The sequence below is a fragment of the Heliconius melpomene genome, chromosome 11 (genome assembly GCF_056956725.1).
Source record: "Heliconius melpomene rosina isolate 202511_hmr_F chromosome 11, ASM5695672v1, whole genome shotgun sequence".
Classification (NCBI taxonomy): Eukaryota; Metazoa; Arthropoda; class Insecta; order Lepidoptera; family Nymphalidae; genus Heliconius; species Heliconius melpomene.
The window spans coordinates 11,988,925-12,014,583 of record NC_140399.1 but is presented as its reverse complement, the minus strand read 5'-3'; the positions used below and the strand labels follow the sequence as shown (position 1 = coordinate 12,014,583).

Here is a 25,659-nt window from a genome sequence, read left to right as displayed (position 1 = left end):
AATGTAATGTTAAATGCTAAAAACACAAAATGCATTGAGTTTGCTTTATCAAATGTTAAAAAACATAATTTTAGTCTACTAATTAAGGGAGAAACCTCAATGTGTCGGAATCAGCTATTTTCTTAGGTGTTACTATAGATTCCGAACTCCACGGAACGCTCATCTGGAAGCACTTGCAGATAAACTCAGCTCTGCGGCGTTCGCAATTAAAAAAGTAAGACAAATTACGAACGTTGAAACTGCCCGACTAGTCTACTTTAGCTACTTTCATAGTATAGTCTATTTGAATAAAGAATATTTTGAATTTGAATTTGAATAAAAATAATTCTTTCCCTCGAGGGAGGGAAACGAATCGAAACCACCTGTCATGTTTACAGTTCTATCTCTCGATTCGCAAAATTTAGAAAATTGGGCAGAAAGTTGAGAACGGAAATTTCTTAATGGGAACGTAGTGTTTTAAGATTCCTTACCCACCATGCTATGGCCGGGATTGTGATCAGCGTGAAGCTAAAAGAGTAAGTAATACATATTATGTGTAAATGTGAAGTCGAGGTTCCAACCTAGACCTATCCTACACATTCCTACTTTACTGATATAGCTAGAGCGTCGCTCTTTATTTCATTACAAAGGTAGAAATAAATTTTCTCAGTATATATTTTTATAACGTCAGAATGAAAGGTATACATCCTAACAATAGTGCTTACCGGGAGGTGACTTTAAGAAGCCTATCAAAGAGTTTTCACATTAACTGAAGAAGGCTCGGTCTAAATATATACGAGTATATAGAACTTTAATAACGAAGCTTTATATAGAACTGTGTGAGTACATTTAATTATACCTCGTTCTATTTCTGCGAGGTAGACGCTTCTTTTGTTTATTTATATTTCCTGTGAATCACCTTTTCAAGGTCGCGGATTTATCTAGCTTGTCGCGCGTTATACTTGTGTAAATACACTAGTACTAATTACGTAAAATCTGTTAAGTTTAAAATTTTAAAGTTACAATTTAATTAAATATTGATTAACGCGACAAGCTTTTATAATCATATAAATTGTGTACAACGAGGTTATGAGTTGATAGTTAAAATTTAAAAGACAAGATTTATTTTCTCTTTTTAAGAGCGTTTAAGTAAAAGCTTTTTCTAAAAAATATTTTTGCTTTCCATTTATTATTCAATATTAATACTTTTTTGAAATATAAACATTGTAGCTATAGTCGCTCGTTGAGGCCATATCTGTATACCTGGTAGAAAGTTCGATATTTATTCATAGGAATGTATTTTTTTGGACCGGAGTGCCAAAGAAAACGAGGCGCCAAATGCTAGGCATGTAGCTGCGTACCACTTTACACCTCATGGTCTGTCATCTCACGGTTTATACGTGACCTTCTTCCTCCTCATCATCATCATCATCGATATTGTGTTTTCAAGGTCAACAGAGGGTATCCCTGTCTCTTTTACCACTCACTCTTGTTTTATAAATCTTCTTCGCCAATCTTCGTTTCTCATTTTCTATCGAAATGATTAAATTTAAATTGTTATGATTTCACAACACTCCATGTCACGAAAGTGGATTTACAATAGAGTCGACATATTAACTCAACAATTTAAATATAAGAAGCAGATGCTTGGAACAACTGTGATTGTGTATAAATAAAGATATTTATTGACGTCGTAAACTGCGCTCGAGAACTGCGAGCAGGTATCTCCACTTTACGTTTAATAGTCCTCGAAATGAAGGTTCGCTTTAAAATGAACCATTACTTATTAAAAGTCTATTTTATTGGCCCGATTGTACAATAGTATTTATTGCATTGTGAGACTGGAGTGGTATTTAGTTCTTTGTAAATATTATAATGAACTATTTCTCGCCCGCAATTTCGTTTGCGTCGACTGTATCTCGTAATTCGTTCCAAACCAATATCAGCTGCCTTAAGCAAAACCTTCATAATTTAAGAAAAAGTTAATTTATTAATATTATATTTTTTTTATAATTTATGAAAAAATTAAATAATTCATTCATTCCACCGATTTAGAATCGAACCCATAACCCTCACGTTTCAGCTCCTGCGCCTCGTCAGCCTCAAATATGGTATTGCCATTTATATTTTTAATACATTATCAAATGCTTTCAAATTAAAATTTGCAGATGGTTTTTGTTTTCATTTAAATATTCAACTAACTTCGGATTCTTTAAAATTTGAATTTCTTTTAATATCTTTTCGTAAAGAAACTAACCTCGGCAACTGTTTCATTTTAATATCTAGAAAACTTCAGACTTCTTTTATAACTTCAAAACGGGCATTAAACATAAAACAATAAGAAGATAATTTAATATGAATACTTACATTACATTTTATTTCAGACACCATCGTCTCGCAGCGGGACAGTATCTAACTGTAAGCGTGACGGTTATGGGTTTCATCCTCGTTTGGGCAAACATTTATATTCAAGTTATTTTATGTCCGCCGCTCAATGCGCCATGACTTGAGTTGGGGTGGAAACTCTAGATCGGAGTGTCTTGTCACTATGTGCTTACTCTCTTATTATAAAGGTATACGTGTGAATCTTAAAAAAAATTGTTTCCTTACTGTTACTTTCACCCTGCACACCGCACAAAGCAGGGTAAACAGAGGGAACCTGGGAACCTATTTGCCATAAAGATGTAACAAAAAACAAGACATTTCCGTCACAAGTCTAAATTGTTCGCCAAATTCTCGAGACATAGCGTGATAAGCGACGAGACTCAACGGTGCGCTTGCCCCGTTGCGTTGCTAGAGCGAGGAAATGAAAATATTAATATTTCATTCCCCCGAGTGGGAATCGAACCGTTCCGCTTACAGTACCCCCCTTCCCCATCTGCGCCACAACGATCTCATTTCTTTACGTTTATTAATCTAAAAATAAATATTATAATAAAACTTTGACAAAGTTGTTATTATAATATTTAATATTGATATCCATCAATCATTGAGGACTTAGGTATACTTTAAATTTAAGTATATATATAACACAGAAATATTAAGTGATTTATATCAAAAGAAAGCCTATATGTTTACAGGAGTATAAGTACTGTACATAGAGAGTCCAGTAGTCACTCACTAATTGCTCTCTAAGCCGCAAACTTACACTCAAAGTTTCATTGATAAAGTTTCAGCCAACTAAAGGAGCGCTCTACAATTAATATTTAGTTAACTACTTAAGATATTATATGTACATATACAATAGAAGGTATTCTTGTATTGAAATGTAGTTTTATAGTATTTGTGCCAAAATTTTTAATTATTATATTGTGATAGAAATATTAACTTTCTATCACAACATAATAATTAAAACTCTTTGGCAAATATCTTTGTTGGACAAATATTAATACTGCTACTTCGTTTAGTATATATTTAATTATACTATAATAATAATTAATACAACCCTAGCAACCGTCAAACAAACATGTCAGGAAAAATTTTCACTGTTGATATAAATTAATAAATAATTTAGAAAAAGTACAAAACCATAAGAAAATTGGATACAAAAATATGATCTGGATTACTAGAATTAAAACAAATATTGGTAAAAGATGGCACAAGAGTAAAAAATAGTGACGGATGCCAGGAGGACAAGTGCACTCCCAACACCACGGGCGGAGATGTTGCCCTTCGAATTCGCAACCGTCGTCGTCAGAAGACGACTATCGCACTGCGCCTTCGACTGCGGGTTCGGAGGAAGGAATGTCAGAGTCGGAAGGGCCGGCTTTAAGACCACGCCGGCGCGCCGACATCCCACCATCGGAGGGTTTGGAGCCAGGAGTGTCGAGGATGCTCAACAAGGCTCCCGCTACCGGTGGTAAAGTGCCTCGCATGAGATGGTCTCAACAGCTGAATGAGAGTGTCATGCGTGCGTACTATAGGGCAACAGAGGGGGGAACTAACCTCACTGCGTATCGTTCAAGGTTACTGTCTATGTTTCAGGAGCTTGAACCAACAGCGACCGTTACTGCACAGCGACTGTCGGACAGGGTGCGGATCATTCAGCGACGTCATCTGCTGGATGAATCCGTACTGGAAAGGCTACGCTTGAGCTTTCAGCAGGTCAATACTACCAACAACAACAGTTGCGACATCCGGTCACAGTTCCAGCACGCCAACATTGAGTCGCAAGGTAATATTGAGTTGTCTGTGAGTGCCCAGGATGATGAGCGATTGAGGAGAAGCTTGAAAGATGCTATTTTGGAATATGGTTCCATTCCGGTAAATCTCAGACCAAAATTACCTCGTTTGCCTATGCATAGACGTAACATAGCACTAGTGAGGATTCTAGATCAACATTTGCCAAGTCATTTTAACAACTGTAACGATCTTACTGATACGCATTCATTGTTGTATTGTGGTGCTGTAGCTGTATGTCGTGTTGCTGGTGTACAGTTCCCAAATAAAGGGGGTACCAAGGCTTCAAAGCATACGGTGCCGGCATGGCAGTACGACACTGAAAAGCGTATCAATCTGACTAGAATCCTCATTGGCAAGCTAATAAGTTTCAAGTCGGGTAATCCTCGACCGAGGGTCATGCGGTTTGTGGCGGAAGCATTTGCTGGAACAAATTTAAAGCCCAGTGAGTATATGGCTAACGTCACAAACCGTATTGACTTTCTGAAACAGAAACTCTATGCATTGGCAAAACGCATTAGAAGATATAGAGAACGATGGGATCGATACAATCAGAATAGTGCCTTTCAAAAGAACCAACGGAGTGTATACAGGAAATGGGAACGTTCTGGGGATAGTGTGGTTAATTGCGAGATCCCGAATCCAGATGCTAGTGCTGGTTTTTGGCGTAGTATATGGTCGGCTCCTGTTGAACACACTGAGGGTGAATGGTTTTGTGATATTGTGAAAAATTGCGAAAATATTATACCAATGCCATCAATAAAAATAAGCGAAATTGATGAGAGGTGTGCTATTCGTTATGCTAGTAATTGGAAATGTCCCGGGCTAGATGGGTTGCATAATTTCTGGCTGAAGTGGTTTCGCAGTTCACATTCCGTTTTCGCAACACAATTCCAGGATGCCCTTGACTCTGGATCGTTATCAACATTTCTGACAACAGGTGTGACATTCCTGTCATACAAATCCGGATGTACCACGGAGCCTAAAAACTATCGCCCAATAACATGCTTACCTACCATCTATAAGCTCCTTACATCTATTCTGAATAAGAAAATCACAGGACATATTGTTCGTAACAAAATTTTGGCACCGACTCAGAATGGATGTAGGGCTGGTGGCCGTGGTACAAAGGAACTTCTTCTCATTGACACAACTATAAGCCAACAGGTAAGGCGGAACTGGAAAAATCTCACTACTGCTTGGATAGACTATAAGAAGGCATATGATTCAGTGCCACATACTTGGCTCTTGAAGGTCTTGGAGTTATATAAGATTGATATTACTTTGAGATCATTTTTGGAGGCTTGTATGGGACAATGGGTCACTGTCCTTCGTCATCTAGGGGAGTGTGATATTCCTGCAACGTCTGAACCGATAAGGATAAAGAGGGGTATATTTCAGGGTGACAGTCTGAGTCCTTTATGGTTTTGCCTAGCTCTGAATCCTCTTAGCACTTTGTTAGAGGATTCAGGTTTAGGCTTTCGTCTTCGCCGGGGGGGTAAGGTCATATCTCACTTGCTGTACATGGATGATCTGAAATTATTTGCGTCAAAACGTTCTGATCTTATGCGGCTACTAAAGGTAACTCAAACCTTTAGTAGTGATATAGGAATGGAATTTGGCGTCGATAAATGTGCTAGCATGCATGTAGTGCGGGGGAGTGTGATCAGATCTGATAATATTTGCATTTCAGATTCTGTTTCCTTCAGAACTCTTGGTGAAGGTGAGACTTATAAATATCTTGGAATGTCTGAAGCATTGGGTATTGATGAGCGGAGCATAAAGCAATTGGTGAAGGAGCGTTTCTTTAGCCGCCTGAAAAAAGTGCTTGGCAGCCTTTTATCTGGTGGCAACAAGGTGCGTGCTTTCAACGGTTGGGTTATGCCGCTTTTAGCCTATACTTTTGGCATTGTAAGATGGACACAGACTGAGTTAGACTCCGTAGATCGCCAAATACGTAAATTGTTGACGACATACCGAATGCACCATCCGCGTTCGTCTGTAATGAGACTGTATATCCCGCGTAAGTGTGGAGGTCGTGGCTTTTTGAATGTCAAGAACCTCCATAACCACGAGGTATGCAGTCTTAGAGAATATTTTCTCAAGATTGACGTGGATATGCACAAGGATGTGGTAACAGTTGACAAAGGCCTTACTCCTCTTTCCTTGGGCAAAGAGAACTGGCGTCGGCCTGTAGTACTTACTACTTCTGATCGCATGGCTGTATGGAAGAGCAAGGAGCTGCATGGTAGATTCCATAGAGCCCTAGTGGGCCAGGACGTGGATACTGTTTCATCATTATCTTGGTTACAGTTCGGGGATCTTTTCGGAGAAACTGAAGGTTTTGTCTGTGCAATTATGGACGAAGTTATCAAGACACGGAACTACCAGAGACATATTATGAAAGATGGCACTATCGACATCTGCCGGGCGTGTCATCAACCTGGGGAGTCCCTCAGACATATTGTCTCTGGTTGTTCTCATCTTGCTAATGGCGAGTATTTGCATAGACACAATCAAGTAGCCAAGATAATACACCAGCAACTTGCTCTTCAATATGGCCTTGTAGAATTGGAGGTGCCTTACTACAGGTACAATCCCATGTCTGTTCTTGAAAATAGCTGTGCTTTGCTCTACTGGGATCGGTCTATTATTACTGACAGGTATATTGTTGCCAATAGACCTGATATAGTACTAGTAGACCGAGCGGCGCGCCGCGCAGTGATTGTTGACGTTACTATCCCACATGATGAAAATCTCGTGAAGGCCGAAAAAGAAAAACAATCTAAATATTTGGACCTAGCCCATGAGATTACCGCCATGTGGGACGTCAATGCGACTATCATTGTGCCGATAGTGGTTTCGGTTAACGGTTTAATAGCGAAAAGCCTCGACCAACACCTTAAGAGGCTATCGCTTAGCTGTTGGATCAAGAACCGGATACAGAAGGCAGTATTACTTGAGACGGCGCGTATTGTGCGGAGGTTCCTCTCTCTGGAGCCCTAGCCACCGATGGCTTGGACCCTTGTCCCGCCCTCGGAAGTGTGGTTTTTTTATATTTTTAAATGTATCTTTTTTATAATAATTTATATTTAAAAATGTAAAATTGATTCGCTTATTTAATAAAAGTATATTCTGTGTATTAATACTATATTTTAAGTAAATATTTTTTCGGTATACAATAATATTTGTACTTAAACAATGACAATTAAACCCATAACCTTTAAGAAGTATAAGAATAGTAACCAAAACACTGAATAAGGTTCTGAAGCCTTTCACAATTATATTAGAATACTTGCTATATATCATTCTAAATATATGTTATTCTATTATTACTTACATTTCTACAGAACTCACGACGACTTAGGTGTTATGGTTAAACGAATGTTTATTTAGATTTTTACAATAAATTTATATTAAGGAGAATCCAAAATAACTTATTTTTATTATAAGTCCCGTCACACAACATTATCCGTTCCGTTTACTGCTCAAAGTTCAAAACTTTCGAGATTAAATAAAGTTAACAATTTATAATATGGCAGTTATACGATGTTTGACTTCAGTACATGATTTATCTACGACTCGGTTGTGTTCTGTATTTATTAAATTGTTATATTTAACCTGTTAAGAAAGCTTTATCGGTAGTTAATACACGCGCCTGCACTGCCAGTTACTGGCAATTGATCTTTATTTATTTTGTGTAGAAAAAATATCCTAACATAGATTCTCCCTCGACGGAATTATGGAATGGACATACAAACATCCCCCGTTCCTGCTGTATGCGGGATGCAACGTGAAGCTTAGCGGAAAAAATCAACAAAAAGGATAGTGAATTTTAATATAATAAATATAGAAAAATGTTCTCAGAGAAAGATCAGACGTTTCAACTTTGTTATCAATGGTATCAAGGACGTGTTGGCATGAACACATCGACCCGACGCGGCGGTGTTGTACCTTAGAGCATTTGAACACTTGCCAATATCACGAAAAAAATGTTGGTACATACATTGTATATTTATATTTCTTAGTATATACATATACCTCAGAAGAATATGTTTATTTTTATTGTTACATTTAAGAAAACTCTTTATAGAGTTTTAAACAAATATTTGAGAATACTGTCTTAGTGCTTGCCTATATTCCCTAACCTAAAGCCTAAGTCCCACAATTTGGTCCGTGCGTTGTTTGTCAGTTACTCAGTAAGGGAACAGTTGCTTCTTTCTTACATGTGTTACATGTTATAAATCTTCGCGGCAAGTTAAAACGTTCCTAATTGAAAGCTAACTAACATAACTAGCTTAACTTGACTTTTTCTGTCTCAAAAATGGAGCGGGTGATGGGTGGTGAACGATAAGTCATAACACTTCTTTGATGAAGGAGCGAGGATGTTTGAGTTTGCGTACGTCCAGAGGATGAGTATTGAAAGAATAGCAAAAAATAAGAGTGAGTGGTAAATGAGGCAATGGGAGATGGGTTGACATTCGAGAATACAGTACTGTTGATACTTTTTTTTTATGGTAAAAGGACAAGGCAAACGAGCGTTCGGGTCATGGATGGTGATCACCGCCGCCCACGACCCCGTGCAGCACCAGAGGAGCTACAGGTGCGTTGCCGGCCTTTGAGATGGAGATAGACGCGCTTTTTAAAGGTACCCATATCGTACCAACCTGGAAACACTGCCGCGGGTAGACCGTTCCACTAGAGGAAGATCACATAAAAAGCAAGAAGACCACACAGAGGATATGTATGGAAAGGTCGAGGACACTGGACGAAATCAAAGAGATATACAAAAACCGTAGCGTTTGGCACCTAAATAAATTTTATTTAGTTCTAAATCAAGTTTCAGTGTTCTAGATGTTTGCATGAGTTAGACGGTTTTTTATAATTTTAGCTTCCCATAAAGACTATATTTGACGTCGTATCAATCAGGATTGTTTAATCTTGTGATCAATCCAACCAAGGAGAAGAAGGAAGCACATTCATCATACTGTGTCTGGAGAAAGATCAACCTCTTGTATAGATATATCGATATAAATATGTAACGTATGTATGTAGATAGATTTTCTATCGGAGGAATCAATTATTTTCGTTCCCTTGTTCTGGATAACACGGCACGAACGAAAACGATAATATTTCATTATGACGAGTGAAAGAGTACGAGACTGTCATTTTGTCCTACAGATGTGCAAACAAAAAGTTCCAATTTTATAAACAACTGGACGGCGACGAGAGCGAATTAATTAACTCGAGCGCTTGGACAATGTCCAAAAGGCACAGTTTTAAATACTGCAATGTTTAATAATTATGTGTAATTTTCGTATTAAAATGTAAAGGAGTGAAACAAAGTGATATGGGAGTGAAAGTAGGTGACTTGAATGTGAATTTCCTGCTGTACGCAGATGATGCAGTGCTCATTGCATCATCAGAATGCGAGTTACAGGTATTGGATTGATACCTGAATGATAATGATTTTAAAGTATACCACTCTGGAAAAAGGGTATGAAAATAATGGTCGTAGTCTGAATGCGAGTAAGACAAAAGTTCTGGTATTTGAAAGAAATGAAGAGAGGACGGAATGCAATGTCAGTGTGAATAGTAAGATATTAGAACAAGTGAATGAGGTGGTATACTTAGGGAGTACGTTCAGTAGAGATGGAAGATACGAGATGGATGTGGATAGGCGTGTTGCTGCCGGTAACAGGGTTAATGGAGCCTTAGCTGCATTGATGAGACGGCGAAACGTCAGCACAGCTGCGCGTTTGGCCGTATACAATGTAGTATTGGTACCGACGCTGTTATACGGCAGCGAAACGTGGGTATTACAGAAGAAGAATGAAAGAAAGAAGTATGCCTGTAATTCTTACTTAGAATGCATAAAAAATGTAAAGGTACGATTTGTAATAAGTATATGAAAAGATTTACTTAACAATTGCATCAAAAATATATATTCTCCCACTGTATACATAGAAAATCATTTAAAACAATAATTTTACATATTTACACACATTTTTGTAATTTTTCCCAATGTTTATATAAAGTAATTCAGACTACAGACTCTACTCTACTCTACTCTACTCTACTCTACAGTCAGAGCCCAGTAGTAGTGCGACCGCGCGCGAGCGACGACGTCTACGCGCTCTACGCTACGCGCTGGTGCGAGTGTGGGGAATTTTACTTTGAAATACTTCGATACTACTGTGCTTAGAGGAAATTGTGTTTCTGTGCTGCGTTCAGAGTGTCTCTATTTATGTAGTGATTTTGTGGTTATTATAAAAAATATTTTGGAGACGAAGGTACGAAATTATGTTTTTTAATATATTTTTTAAATATTTGGATTAACATTAATATTTATAGATTATGTTATTAAAATAAAAATAGGATACTTATATAGTAAGATCAGATCGTATGAATGTAAACGCGACAGGTTGTGGCACTGATTCCCACTCGAGGCAAATGCCGTGCGCGTATGGTAACACGAGGGTCCCTCAGCCTACCCTGCTCTTTGGACTACGTGGACTTATAGTGTGAGGCATTAATAAATGTAATGTCAATTAATGGTTCAATAAAGTATTTCTGCCATCCTTATTTGTTTACTTTCACACTGTATGCAGTCGTGCTTTGTCTTGTTACCAGAGTAAAGGATCGTACCTACAACTATCGCGCCACTCTAATAAGTTACGTCAATGACACGCAATGGCACGACATTTTGACACCAGGTTCCCAACCTCCCTCTGCTTACCCCAATATACGACAGACATATATTATTTAATTTTAAAACAGTAAAAACTAGGCGCTAATAGTATTGTGATCACTAAATGGGAATTCCCCTTGGCATCATTAACAGTTTTTATATATATTTTTTGGCAACAAAAGCATATTGTTTGAGTAGTAAACAACAGAAACTACACAACAGATTATAAACATAATTATCATACAAATTTATTTAATTTCCTAGTATAGAACAACTATAGTAATATATTTCGTTTTTCACTTTCTACCGACTGTGAAGATTTATTTGTGGGAAGTCCCGCAAACAGCAGGTAGGGAAGGCAGAATAAACCTAGTGTTCACTCCGTGACACTCCGTTCCCCATTTCCCCAGTTGTGATGTACTGTTTTTTTTTAAAACAAACATACCAAACCCATTATCTATATTATATTATAATAATACTAATTTACGTGTACAGGAAATGTTAGATTGAAAGCTAAAAACCAAAAATAAAACAAAAAAATATAATAAAAACATTAAATTCACAGTAATTGCACCACGCTGTAATTAAAGTGGTGACCGATGACGTATATGTACTTTGTAAAACCAAAAAATGACATTCATGACATAGGTTATGTGGAACTCTTGAACCACCAGGTACAGATCGTGCACACTACCCACTAAACCCTCACGGTACTCCTCCTTGACCGCCGGAAGTGTGGAAAGGAATATATTAACGACTAGCGGACGCGCGCAGCTTTGCCTGCTTATTTTCACCCTTAGCGATGAATTCTAATAAACAATGAAACACGTGGTCAATGAAATATTTTTAAGTCTAAATTTCAAATTTTATAAAAATCGGTGGCGATTTAAAGATTTTTCTATACAAACTTTCAAACCCTATTTCATCCCTTTAGGGTCAAAATTTTTCAAAATCCCTTCTTAGTTGATGTCCAGATTACGAAAGTAAACATCTGTCCAAATTTCACGTTTCTACGCACAGCGGTTACGGCTGTGCGTGCGTCTTACCTCAGTCAGTGAGGACATGTCCTTTTATATATATAGATAATTTTCTTCCTTTAAAAAATTGGGACATGTACGAAGAAAAACCCGTCTGCCTGTAAACAAACCGTTGCAAATTACTATTTACGCGACGGTGAAAGATTTAGAACAAACACATGTGGGAAATACTTGAATAAAGATGATTCTGAGATTGAGAACAAATAATTCGAAACTTACAGTAGAAATATTTCAAACAAAGAAATATTAAAGTTGCCTATTAGCCTATAAGGTACTTTCCTTAGACAGTCATGATATTTGGCATGAAGTGAGAAATTTATATTTATATTGCAAAAAAAAATATTACAAACTTATATGAACTATCCATTATATACAAAAAGAGCGCGTATGAATAAGCGATTCCGCATATAGCAGGATATGCAGAGGAACCTCACGCTAAGTCACTCTGTTCCCTACTTTCCGGCCAATTGTCAAGATACTTGCTAAAAAAAGCAGGAGTTGCGTGAAAGTAAAATCTATCTATTTTATATTATACCCCTCAGATTCCAACCAACACACCACCATCATCTCTTTTACAATTAATGTCTGGGGTAATTAGAAAAGTACCCCTTATTTATATATATATATATATTATACTCGTACTAGTGGACCCGGACGCGACTACGCCTGCTTGAACTATAAGAATATTTATTAAATATTATATAATATATTTATTTTTATAAGGATGAATATCAAAATATTAGTTCATTTTGGGTGACGTTTTCTTAAAACAACAAAGAAACTTTGCAAACCGTTCCTTAGCAACGACGGTTGTTATTAATATGGCAGAATAAATTGCATGTCAAATTAGAAAGTATTTTAATTTATTAGTACATATGTGTAATGTAATGTTATATAGCCTATAGCACTTCTGAAGAATGCAGCTTTCATACAAAACAAAAACAAAGTAAATCGGACCAGTAGATCCAGAGATCTTAGCGTTCAAACAAACAAACAAACAAACTCTTCCGCTTTATTATATTAAGTATAGATATATTGTAAAATTTATTATTATATTTGAATCTTCACTCATTCAAGAAATAGAAGTAATGTGTCAGTTACTTCTATGCTATATAGATTTATTATTGTCCATATTTTAAATATATAATTAATATACGTTGTAAAAAACTAGTCAGTCGCCCTTGACGAGTCACCAGTGAATTGTCTGCTCAGAAATTACTCAAATATCTAGTCTATAGACGTTGTCTTTTATGTTAAATGATTTCATTTGTAAACGTTAATTGTGTGTGTTACTGTTGAATACTTAACTACTTAACTTAACTATTGAATACTTGGACGATGTCCAAAAGTTGGTATATTCTTCATATAAAAATATTACATGAGAAGAGAGGATCGTTTTATTTGTATATAAAACTAGCTTATGATATAAAAGGACTTTTCCAATAGGAACCGGTAGGTCTCCTGAGAGAATTTGGTAGACATTCAATTAAATGAGAATTATTAATTAACTCTTTAGACAATCTCGAGCTTTAAGATTATAAATAGACTAGCGGACGCGCGCAGCTTCGCTTGCGTATTTAGGGGAATTCTAATAAACCATTAAACATGTGTTCAATGAAATATTTTTAAGAGTCTAAATTGAAAATTTTATAAAAATCGGTGGCGATTTAAGAATTTTTCCATACAAACTTTCAACCCCTTATTTGCACTCTTATGGAAAGAATTCTAGAAAACCATGAAACACGTGTTCAATTAAATACTTTCAAAAGTCTGAATTTCAAATTTTTTAAGAATCAGTGCCGATTTAAACTTATTTCCATACTAACTTTGAACCCCTATTTCACCCCTTTAGGGTTAAAATTTTTCAAAATCCCTTCTTAGTGGATGTCCAGATTACGAAAGTAAACATCTGTCCAAATTTCACGTTTCTACACACAGCGGTTACGGCTGTGCGTGCGTCTTACCTCAGTCAGTGAGGACAAGTCCTTTTATATATATAGATCTTACGATCCTTTTTTGAAGATATAATACTTTATGTATTGAATTTATACCTGCGGCACTACCCCACAGTAGCATTCCGTAACATAGAATGTTATGAAAATAACTAAAATAAACTAGTCGGGCAGTATCTATGTCCGTAATTTGTCGGAGTTTCTTAGCTGCGAACGCGGCCGACAAGTGTTTCGAGGTGGAAATTCCACTGGAGCTTAAAATCTATTGATTCTGTAACAATAAGATTTTCACCTTTAATTACAAGACTAACATTTTGTTTTTTAACATTAGGTAGTGCAAATTAATTTTTTGCATTTAACGTAAGATTATTAACGTCAAAACGACGAATAATATGCAATGACAATGCATTATTTACTTCGTCATAATTTACTTTATTTCTGTCAATTTTAAATATTCAGGAAGTTTCATCTGTGAGTATAAACCAGAAATAAAAGGGAACACAGAATAGATCCTTGTAGAACGATCATGGGTAGAGGAGCTCCAGAAAGTTTAAATATAAATAATTTATACTAATCTTCTGGATTCTTTGATTTTTATAATGAGAAAAGATGGAGAAAATACAGATGTATATATGGCGTATGTACGTAGGCGTTGGAATACTGAAGGCAAGAGACCACGTGGCCGATCACCAGCGCCATGGACAGGACACCTAAGGAATTCCACAAGGTGGTGAGGTGCGCGATGGATCGCAACCGATATCAGGAAGACGACCTTCAACCACGACCGTCAGTCAAAATGGAGTATATGTGAGGTAGATTCTATTTTTCTCGTGAGAATGATTTTTTTTGATTCCCTGGCTCTAGTGACGGTCCACGGGGAACGATGTGTAAGATACAGCGTGAAGCAAAAAAGAACTACGTCTCACTGGCGTCTTATATTAAACCGATTTGACGAAATGAATTAATTAAATATATATATATATATATATATATTATCTAACTTGATTAAACTCTTTGTTAAATAAAACGCTTAAAGGTTTTTTATTATAATAAATCAAGTTATTAATATAATTCATGATACATAACATTAGGGACAAACAGTCGTCTGACCGGTCTGTAGTTAGCAGATAGGCTCTTATTAAATGTATATTATAAAATTACTTGAATGACCAAAAAACTAAGTCGGGACGTTTCATTCATTAAGAGTAAAATCTTTGTTTGAAGACACAGTTTTGTGACATAATCATGAATGTACAATTTAAAAAATATGAGCTCTTGATGAGTCTGACTGAACAGATAAATAATTATTCATTATTCGCTCGGACGAATATTTTTGTTTATTTTTTTTTTTCACTTTTACGGCTTATTCTCCATTTAGCAGAGAGAAAGTTGTGCTGACTCTCCTATGACACTCTGATCTCACTGTTTTGTGGACCTGAACGTCTGGCTTCGTCGAGTGACCAGAGTTCGCTATGACTGCTGCGTGGATAGTTATTGGCAACGCGGTGCATTACAGACATTAGTAGACAGATTTAAATAATTATCCAAAAATAGCTCATAATAGGTACACTTGGAGCTAAGACGATCGTTGTTAAAAATATACAACATATATTTGGTTTTTTGAAGCTCGGTGTGGCGGCGTTTAGTTTCGCCACTCCGGCGGAGAGTGGAGAATGGATTATTGTTATAATTGGACTAATGGACTTTAGTTGTTCCCTACCTTACTCGCTATGCAGGTACGCGGTATAATGCAAGTGTAAAGTATACTTTAGGAAGCTTAAAAAAATATCTACTTTATTTTATTTAACTTAACACTCAAAAAAGTGACACGTATACAAAAAATCTGATCAAAAACAAGATAAATCACAAGACATTATTCAAGTTTTTATGCATTTTTATAAAATAAATAGAAAAATAACCCCAAAAACTGCTAATACACTCCGTTCTCCACTTTCTAAATTTTGGTTTTAAGAATTTTAGCACCGCGTTTTGTTTAGCAGTCCACCAGGCCTTTTGAAAAAGGTGAGTAATAGCGACACTTGTGGGTTTGATTCCTACTCAAACGAATAAAATATTTAATATAATAATTACTATTTACGATATATTGTAACCATTGAATATTAACTTTACAAATAAAAATACACCGATATCATAACGTGATCGAACTGGCAGCAAACGTTGATTAAACTTTTAATTACAATAATTTTGAATGAAACTAATAACCAGCCAGAGGACTCTAAAACTTGAAACCAATGAGACTATAACGTGATATACGTAACAATTATTACTGTCGTGTAAGTTTGTACGTTGTTCAATATATCGCGTGTAGTTTAGAGCTCAATATCACACTTTTTCTTACAAGTAGGTATAGAAAAAGTCGCATTCTCCGGAGAGAGAATCAAACCCCCGATGAAACTTAAATGACATCTATTCAAATGATTTTACACAACATTCCAACATAGATAATTGTATAGAACTTATTCTCTGGAGCCCCTCGACTAATTACAGGAGGTTGTCTCGTAAATTATAATCGTCGGTCACAATATAGTAGTAAACCTTTAATTACTTAAAAATATTAGAAGAAACAATAAAGTTGCGGATTATTAGACGATTGTTTGTTACAGATAATTAAATATTTATTGTTTAATTTATATAATAACATTTTTTTAGCTTCACGTTGTAAATGCGGGCAGATGGAACCTAATGTTAAGTTACTTGTTTTTCCCATTTTCCCAGAATAATGAAAATAAAAAACTATATATAATTTCATCAATGTGGGAATCGAACCCTCTACCTGCGCCACGACTGGCCTCGAATACATATGTACGTACACTAGAATGTTACGTATATGTATATTTATGATCGCGTCTGTACGAACTTGACCTCAAACGTTTACGAATTTCTACAAACGAACGCATGTTGATGAGTTGACATTAATTATACGAGTATATAGAGGACTAGTTACTTGCTTACACAAAGTGAGGACGACTTTGGGTTCGATCCCCAGTTAGCTAAATAACTTTGATTGACTCTACTTAACCTGTAGTGTATAGAATCCAGACGAAGAGCAGAAAGCGGAGAACTTTAACTCTAGGTTTTCTTTGCCTACTCTGCTATATGCCGTACTATGTCAATTCATGTAAATATTTTTATTATCTATATATTATGGTTATCATATAAACAAAGCCATAGTAAATATCTAGTGCTGTTACAACAGAAATATGATAATGAATCTAATTTAGCAAAAATAAACGAGTTATGGCGAACCTGTTGAAGAATTACCAAATATTAAAATTGATATTAATTTGAATAAATTATACCGCGTTGTTTATTATAACCTTATCGTTTTTGTTCGTACCTACTACCTACTACCTACTTGCAACATATACATATTATATATATTTTTTTAATTTTATGTATCTCCGGCACGTAGCAGGGTAAGCTGAAAAGAGTTAGTGTTGAAGCACTCTGTGTTATTTTTGGGCTTGTTATAAATTTTCTTTGCTCGCTCTAGTAAAGAGGCCAAGCGCGACATTGAGTTCCACTACTCAACATGAAATGCCTCCAGAATTCGACGAAAAGTGAAAGACGAAAGTGAGAGACGAAAGTGTGAGACGTCTTGTTGTTGGAGTGAGAGCTCCCAAATGACATTTTTTTCTTATTATAGCAAGAGATAAAGCTTACTCATTTTAAATATCAACAACCCGACTACGCCTAAGTCTATTATATTGTTAATCTAAGTAGATTATATTGTTAATTTTTAGAAAAAAATAAAATTGATAAAATATTTTTTTACCTATATTACCATATATATAAGAAAAATAACGAGCCTCATTTACTCGAAGCGTCATTTTTCTTAAATTTGAATATTTGCAATGTCAGCTGAATGTAAAATATTAAATTGTAATAAAAATAATAGTAATAGTAATTAAACGAAGAAATCACCTGAAGTAAAAGCCCTTAATGTTATTATAAAACAACATTATTGTGACTACTTTAGAAAAAAATGGAAAAACTAAGGTTTGATTTTAAAATGCGAGGAGCGTCAGATGGAAAAACAACAATATTGTGCCTAACCTCAATCGGCACACTGGATGGTCGTTCTTTCGCAATACCAGAAGAATACCAACCAACAAGTTTACACAAAGAATTGATACCGTCACAAGTATATGGCAGAGTGAAAAACACATTGGTAAAAAAAAATCAATTCCGAAAAGTTTGGATAACCTTAACAGAAAAAATGAAGAAGGTTTATTTTGATGAGGAAGATAATTTATTATTTGAAAATCATTATTTAGAGGAGATTCCAGAAAATGCAGCTGGAATATCTACTGTAAACACTTCAGAAGACACAATAAAGAAGCTGTTAGAAAAAGTTTTAGAATCGAAAGAACAAACTTCTGAAGTTAAAAACTTAAACAAAATTGCTAATGATTTTATGATTGACAAATTTGATAAAAAAACCTCCAATGCCAGCCTGCCAATGGATTAACCAATTTGAAAAAGAATGTGATCGCTGTCTAGTGGTAGAAGATATGAAAAAAATTGAAATCTTGAAGTTTTTCCTTGAAAAATGTAGTGCTGACTGGCACACTTGCATGATTTTAAAATATTCTATAGAATCAGAATGGAACAACTGGAAAAAAATATTTATTGAAACTTTTGGGAATAAAGGTTGGTCTCCTATTAGACATGCTTTTAACTTCAAATATGAATAAGGTTCCTTGCTTGAATATGCCCTGAAAAAAGAAAAGTTACTACTTCAAATTAGAAAATCCATGGATACGGAAACATTGATTGATCTTATCGCTATTGGATTACCAAATTATGTATCAGACAAGATTGACCGAGAAACACTTCAAGAGACTCAAGATCTTTACAATGAAATAAATAAATTAGAGCATCTTGTTAAGAAAAATTTTAATGAAAAAAAAGGAAAACCTTTCTTTGATAGTAAAAGCCCTTAATGTTATTATATATATTATATTCATCTATATATAAATGATAATAGGCGAATAAAATAAATTTAGAAATAATTTATAAAGCTGCCTCGGCATTTATATGTACTTACTATTACTTTTACATAATAACTATATAAATAATATGTTAAAAACTTTCGTTTCCATTACTCTTTAATTAAGTTTAGTAGGTTAGCGGAAGCCACACTCAGATATGCTCTACAATCATACATTGCGATATAAAAATTATTTTTAAGTGAATAAAAATCGTAAAGAGATGCTGGTTTCATATTTTTATGAATGTATAATAAATTTTTATTTCTTTCTACTTAAATCAACTATCTTAGTTAGATAAGTTGCCATTTTCTATATTTTTTGTTTACTATTTCTTGTATCTCGACGCCCTATAATGCACAAAGTGAACACAGAGAACCTTGTGTCAAGACACTCATTCTAACTGCGTTCTCCGTTTTCCGCGCGAGCTTGAAACGTTGCCCATTAAGTATGGTAGCGGAACTCACCGCACTTCATCTTTACACAGAATTTTCTTAGGAAATCAAGAATATTCATTCGTTTGAGTGAGAAACGAAGTCATAACTATTATATTTATCCAATTCTCTCCACTAATCTTACTGAAAGGAGGAAACATTAAAATACACACAAATTTTAAATGATAGTTAAGCAGCAAAGAATGCAAGATATAAATAAAATGTGACTGTAAATTTGATTCCCATTAGAGACGATGAATTTTCATTTTTATCAATCCAAGCTCTGCTAATAAGACTCAATGCAGAATTGAGGTCCGCTTCTTAACACATTTTTTCTTGGAAAAAGACAAGACAAAAGAGCGTACGGGTTACCTGACGGTAAGACCCTATGGATAGTCCCCCAAAGGCGCTACAGGTGCGCTCATATAGACCTGGAAACATTGCCGTAGGTCCTACCTACCACAGTTGCGTGGCGCGTGGAATGAACTTCCTACGAATGGTGCTATTGATGGTATTTAAATTTGTGACGTAGGTACTGTGCGGTTAGAAAATTCGGCGGCAGGTAACAGATCAAACAGTTCTCCAGGACACTTCCCATGATAAATGCGGTAGAGAAAACACTGCGAAGAGACGTCTCTCCGTCTCGAAAAGTTAATGTTACATAGGGTAAGAACCACCTATCCTGCTATTCGCGAGATACATCGTAAAGTGAACCAAATTTGAATATAAGTGAAATAATAAAAAGTCTCACATAACTCGACCGTGACAGCATTTAGCACACCACTCGTCCTATTAAAACTTTTACATTTTTTATATGTAATTGCTAAGCCGAATTCTAGGTCTCTGAAATATAGACTAAAATAACAACAGATAATTTAGAGCTAAATGTGTGGTAAGTAAACACAGATTTGCTTTTTTATATAAAGACGTTAGTGACTAGGTTTCTCGCGGAAGTGAAATGTCAGTTGTCCGCTGCGATGACCGTCTTCATAAATGTCCTTTGTGTCATAAATATACCGAAAATTGAATAAAATTACTATTATTGGCTGAAGCGGCGTGAAGCTGCTTTTTTGTAGTGAATATAAATATTAAATTTTACAACTCCACTTTATATAGAAATATAAAAAGAATCGTTTTCAGGCCCAACCATCATTAATCTAAAATTCGTCACTAACCAGAGCCAAATTTCATATTTCATCAATTAATAACGATAGTGGGCGTTGGCGCGGGAGGGCGCGGGTGGGCGCGGGTGGGCGCGGGCGGGCGGGGACTCCGCGGCGCGATACAAGAGAACCTATGGACGCGTGTAAAACGCGTCGCCATTGTTAGGAGCGCTATCGCATGTACTTATTTTATTTTGAGATATGTGTGGAACTTATGTACTTCGATTTATTTATTTTTTGTTATTTCTAGCATAGATACACCCCCCCCCCCCCCCCCCCCCGTACCTCCCTAACCACCGCAATGGTAACAGCACCATCTGTACTCATTTCACGAACATCATTCGCTTATAATCAAAACTCAAAACTTTAGCGACTAAAACAAAGTAGCTGAAGTTATTTATTTGTTGATATTGGAGTTCAATAGTACTTTATAGGCATTCATCGTAGAGGACATTAGTTAAGTACAATGAACGCATTACATCTTATTTGAGTCTCTATATCTAGATAGGTAAATATAGAATATAGTTAGTAAGTAATAAGTTCTAATTCTTGGGGCCATTTATTTTCATTCTATTTTTTTATTCTATTTTCATTGTTGCAATCTATATATATAAAAGAACTTGTCCTCACTGACTGAGGTAAGACACGCGCACAGCCGTAACCGCTGATGGGAGAAAAGTGAAATTTGGGCAGATGTTTACTTTCGTAATCTGGACATCCACTAAGAAGGGATTTTGAAAAATTTTAACCCTAAAGGGGTGAAATAGGGGTTCAAAGTTTGTGTGGAAAAAAAATTAAATCGGCACCGTTTAAATTAATACCTTTTAAAAGTATTTAATTGAACACTTGTTTCGTCGTTTTCTAGAATTCTCCCCCTAAGGGTGCAAATAAGGGGTTGAAAGTTTGTATGGAAAAATCTTTAAATCGCTACCGATTTTTATAAAATTTTAAATTTAGACTCTTAAAAATATTTCATTGAACACATGTTTCATGGGTTATTAGAATTCACCCTTAAATACGCAAGCGAAGCTGCGCGCGTCCGCTAGTAATTATATAATTGTTGTCCATGTCGCTCATTGTGGCCACTTTGAACTCATTAAACTATATTTGTATATATGTATTGTATATATTTATTTATTTATTTATTAGGCAAGCCAACGTAACATACAAAAGATACAATTAAAAAACAAAGTACAAAGGTTTAAAAATGTTTTACATTGTACATCACACTTACAGGCTAGCTCAACATGATTATAACTAAAAGCAGGTATTCTAAAACCTAATATTCTACACCTAATTTAAAAACAATTAAAAATGATTTTACTGCTAAAATTTATAAATAAAAAATATGTATATAGATATTACATTAGTTAAAAAAAAATATAATATAATAAGAGTAAAACAAAAAATAAATAATAATGTTAAAAAACAGTTCTCTAATCACATTGTAAAAAATATTTTTTAATTTTTCTTTTAAATAATGTACCTAAGTCTCTAAAAATATCAATATTTGCCATGTTAAAAATTTCGTTATAGTTTTTCATAGCTCGGTTCATAGGGGCATTTGTACCCAGGTTAGATCTTACTTTTCTACTTAGAAAAGTGTATTTTTTCTTTGTTCGTACTCTTGCATTTTGTCTTGGTATAGCAAGCATAATTTTTTCTAGCAGTTTATTGCAGTCCACTTCTCCATTTATAAGTTTGTGCAAAAAACAAATATCGAGCATGACTCTACGGCTGGATAGGGAAAGCGTTTTATAAAATTTTAAAATATCTTTGTACCTTTTATTTTTGTTTATCCCATTATCCTTATAATTTAAATATTTTAAAAATTTCTTTTGTACTCTCTCTATCCTGTCAGTATGTATTTGATAGAAAGGATTCCAAACAGTGGAACAATATTCTAGCTTACTTCTCACCATTGAATTAAATAATATTAGTTTAGTCTTTGATTTTTTAAATTCTTTACTCTTCCTTATGATAAATCCTACAGTCTTTAATGTTGTTTTTAACAAATTATCAATATGAGGTACAAAGCTTAACTTATTATCAATTGTGATGCCCAAGTCTCTGATTTGTTTTGTCTTATTCAGTGTCTCTCCATTTAAGTTATAATTAAAATTAAAGTTATGTACCTTTCTACTGAACGTAATAGCAAAACACTTCTGATAGTTCAATTTTAATTGATTTTCATTACACCAAACAGCTAAATTGTCCAGGTCTTGCTGCATTAACAATGAGTCATTTATATCATTAATTTCTTTATAAAACTTGAGATCATCAGCATACAAATTAAAATGACAATTTTTAAAATTTTTTACTATGTCATTAATGAAAATTCCAAATAAAACTGGTCCCAGATGAGAGCCCTGGGGTACTCCTGATGTTGCAACAAACGTATGGGATTTATATCCTGCAATAACTACGTTCATTTCTCTATTGATCAAGTAGGATCTAAACCAGTCCAGTAGATTTCCATAAATACCATAAATCTCAAGTTTATCTATAAGAATTGAATGACTGACGACATCGAACGCTTTGGCAAAATCTGTGTATATACAGTCTACTTGGCTACCCTTATCGACGGATTCTGACAAATTATCTACGAATAAAACCAAATTTGACGTGGTAGACCTTTTGCTAATAAAACCATACTGATCTTCAGTAAATATAGATTTCATGTGCCAATTAAGTGCTTGACAGATGAAATATTCGAAAATCTTGCCAAAAATAGATAATATGCATATCGGTCTATAGTTTGATATTTCCTTTTTGTCGTTGCTTTTAAATATTCTATATTTTGGGAAATTCTCCTTCATCCAAAGATTTTCTATATATAAGAAATAAGGGCTTAGTTAAAAATAGTGCGCAGCGTTTTACAAAAATTGGGGGTATATCATCTGGCCCAGCTCCTTTGTTCGCTTTTACACTTTTCAACTTATTTTCTATTTCTTTTTCGGTAATATAAGTTTTTTGCAAATAAGATATCTGGCATTCACTCAGCGAGTTATTTTTCAGATTAAATGACGTTGCTGCTTTGTTTTGAGTATATACGCTAGAAAAATAATTAGCAAATTCCTTAACAATGTCTGTTCCATTAGTAAACGTAGAACCTCTTAGTGTCATAATAGCTGGATAGTCACATTTATTGCATCGTTTTTGTTTTAAATATGAATAAAAGAACTGAGGGTCAATAGATATATTATTCTCAACTCTGTCGATGTAATTTTTATAATCTTTTCTTATAAGAAGTTCGCACCTGTCTCGAAGTAATTTGAACTCAATTTCATCAAGTGGGTTTTTATATTTTTTAAAACGTAATCTGTATTTATTTTTTTCAGTTAATCTTTTGATTAAGTTAGCAGAAAACCACATGGGATATAAATTATTTTTCCTTATTATCTTTTTTGGAACACAAGCTTCAATTACTTGACGTATTTCTTTATAGTATACTTCCGTCATTTCATTTACATTGGCACAATTTCGAAATAATAGTTCCCAATTTATTGCTGCTAGATTTTCATTAATTAAGTTATAATTGGCACTTAAAAATTTGTGTCGTATAATTGTAGGCGATTGTAGTAATATATCTTTGCTAGCTGTTTCATAATTTATAACTAAGGGAGGATGGTATTTATCTATTGGACATGCAGAAAATGTACTATATTTTGTTCTAACGTTGTTGCAATTGCTAAAAACTAGATCTAATATTTTTCCATATGAATTACAAACCTCATTATGCTGAGATAAATTTGCTATTGCCATAAAATCATGTATTAATGTACCCGCTGTGCTTTTTTGGTCCGGAATGAGTTTGTTAGGATCAGAATCTTTAGAAGTCCAATGAATTGATGGTATATTAAAATCTCCTATCAGAACAGTACATGATTGCTTATTTACAATCCGTTCAACATTGTTTATATAGTTTTCCAATACTTCACATTTCAAAGGCGATGGTATATAAACTGCACATATAGAAAGTGTTGTTAAGTCCAATATAATATTGACCCAAAGATCTTCACATCTGGATTCCCAGGAGTGGATTCTGCAACTCTTATATCGCTTAGAAACTGCAATTAATACGCCTCCTCCATCAGATTTACAACTATCTGTAGACTCACGATCTCGGCGAAAGACAGTGTAACGATTGTCAATAATTTCACCACATGATATGCTATCATTGAGCCAAGTTTCACTTAAAACTATAACATCGAAATCAGTATTGAGAAGTGCAAGATAAATAACATTCGTTTTAGTCCGTATACCTCTTACATTTTGGTAAAATATTTTTAGTTGTTTTACCATTTATGAAAATTGAAAAGTAAAGCAATACAAAAAAAAAACAAAAAAATATGAATATAGGAAACCACCACTTAATTCTTATTGTAATGTTCTTAAAATATCCTTTGATTTAACCAGTATTACGTCACTAGATATTGATTTTCGAAGATAGATATTACTATTGCGTGACCACACAAACCGGTACTGTTTATCTTTCGCAAAAATTCTGGCAGCTGCATAAATATCCTTAGCCGTTGATGTTAAATGTTCTGATATATATATTGGCTTCTTTTCCCCAGAAATCCCAAGATGTGCTGTATTTAGTTTATTTTCTTTATTACTCTTATTAAAATTTATCACACCTGCCAGGAAACGATCTCGAAAAAATGGATTGCTGAATTTTACTAAAACTGATCTCGGACGTGTCGTTTCTTTGTTAATTTTGGCTATACGAGTGCACTTAGATATAACACCTTCCGATATTGGTACATTTATTATTCGCCCAATCTGTTCTATTGTTGTAACTAGATTTTCACTCCTGTGTTCTGGAACACAGTGTAACTCTAGATTGGCTGCTCTCAATTCCTTTTCTAAGTTATTAATGGTATTGCTTTGAGAATTCAACGCCTGACGAATATCGTTATTGTTTTTTTTGAGATCAATTATTTCTTTTCTTGCTTCCTCTAATTCTTTATTGATCGCATCAAAATGGCTAGAGAAATATTCCAAAGATTGTTTTATATCTTGCAAGCCAGATAGTTCCTCACGTATATTTTTTAATTCTAAACTAATCGTTTGAGATATCGCCTCTTTTACTTCACTTCTTATTGCCGTTAGCCAGTCTCTATGGATATCGCTTTTGTCTTTATTGATATCCGTTACAGGCGGAGACGGCGTTACATTTGTGTTGTTTCGAATTTTATAGCAATTT

General features: G+C 34.7%; 2 protein-coding genes and 1 pseudogene across 2 annotated transcripts in view; all 3 read left to right on the top strand.

Annotated features, from left to right (window-relative positions):
- Nucleotides 1-3,600: 3,600 nt before the first annotated feature.
- Nucleotides 3,601-9,610, top strand: LOC146534953 (uncharacterized). The gene is made up of 2 exons (XM_085193360.1): nt 3,601-6,115; nt 9,492-9,610. The coding sequence occupies exons 1-2, from the start codon at nt 3,601-3,603 to the stop codon at nt 9,608-9,610; spliced, it is 2,634 nt and encodes an 877-aa protein (XP_085049486.1).
- A 633-nt stretch (nt 9,611-10,243) lies between these two features.
- LOC146534950 (FMRFamide receptor-like) overlaps nt 10,244-25,659 on the top strand; it is a 48,860-nt gene continuing 33,444 nt past the window's right edge. Inside the window, exon 1 of the mRNA XM_085193050.1 lies at nt 10,244-10,451. The gene's annotated coding sequence lies outside the window, so the exon portion shown is untranslated. The remainder of the gene's footprint in view (nt 10,452-25,659) is intronic.
- On the top strand, nt 17,845-18,805 carry LOC146534952 (uncharacterized; annotated as a pseudogene).

Excerpts from the sequence above, each read along its gene's own strand:
- LOC146534953 (XM_085193360.1), top strand. The coding sequence starts at position 3,601 with ATGCCAGGAGGACAAGTGCACTCCCAACACCACGGGCGGAGATGTTGC. Across the intron at positions 6,116-9,491 it reads CTCCGTAGATCGCCAAATAC|GAGTGAAACAAAGTGATATG; the intron begins GTAAATTGTTGA and ends TAAAATGTAAAG.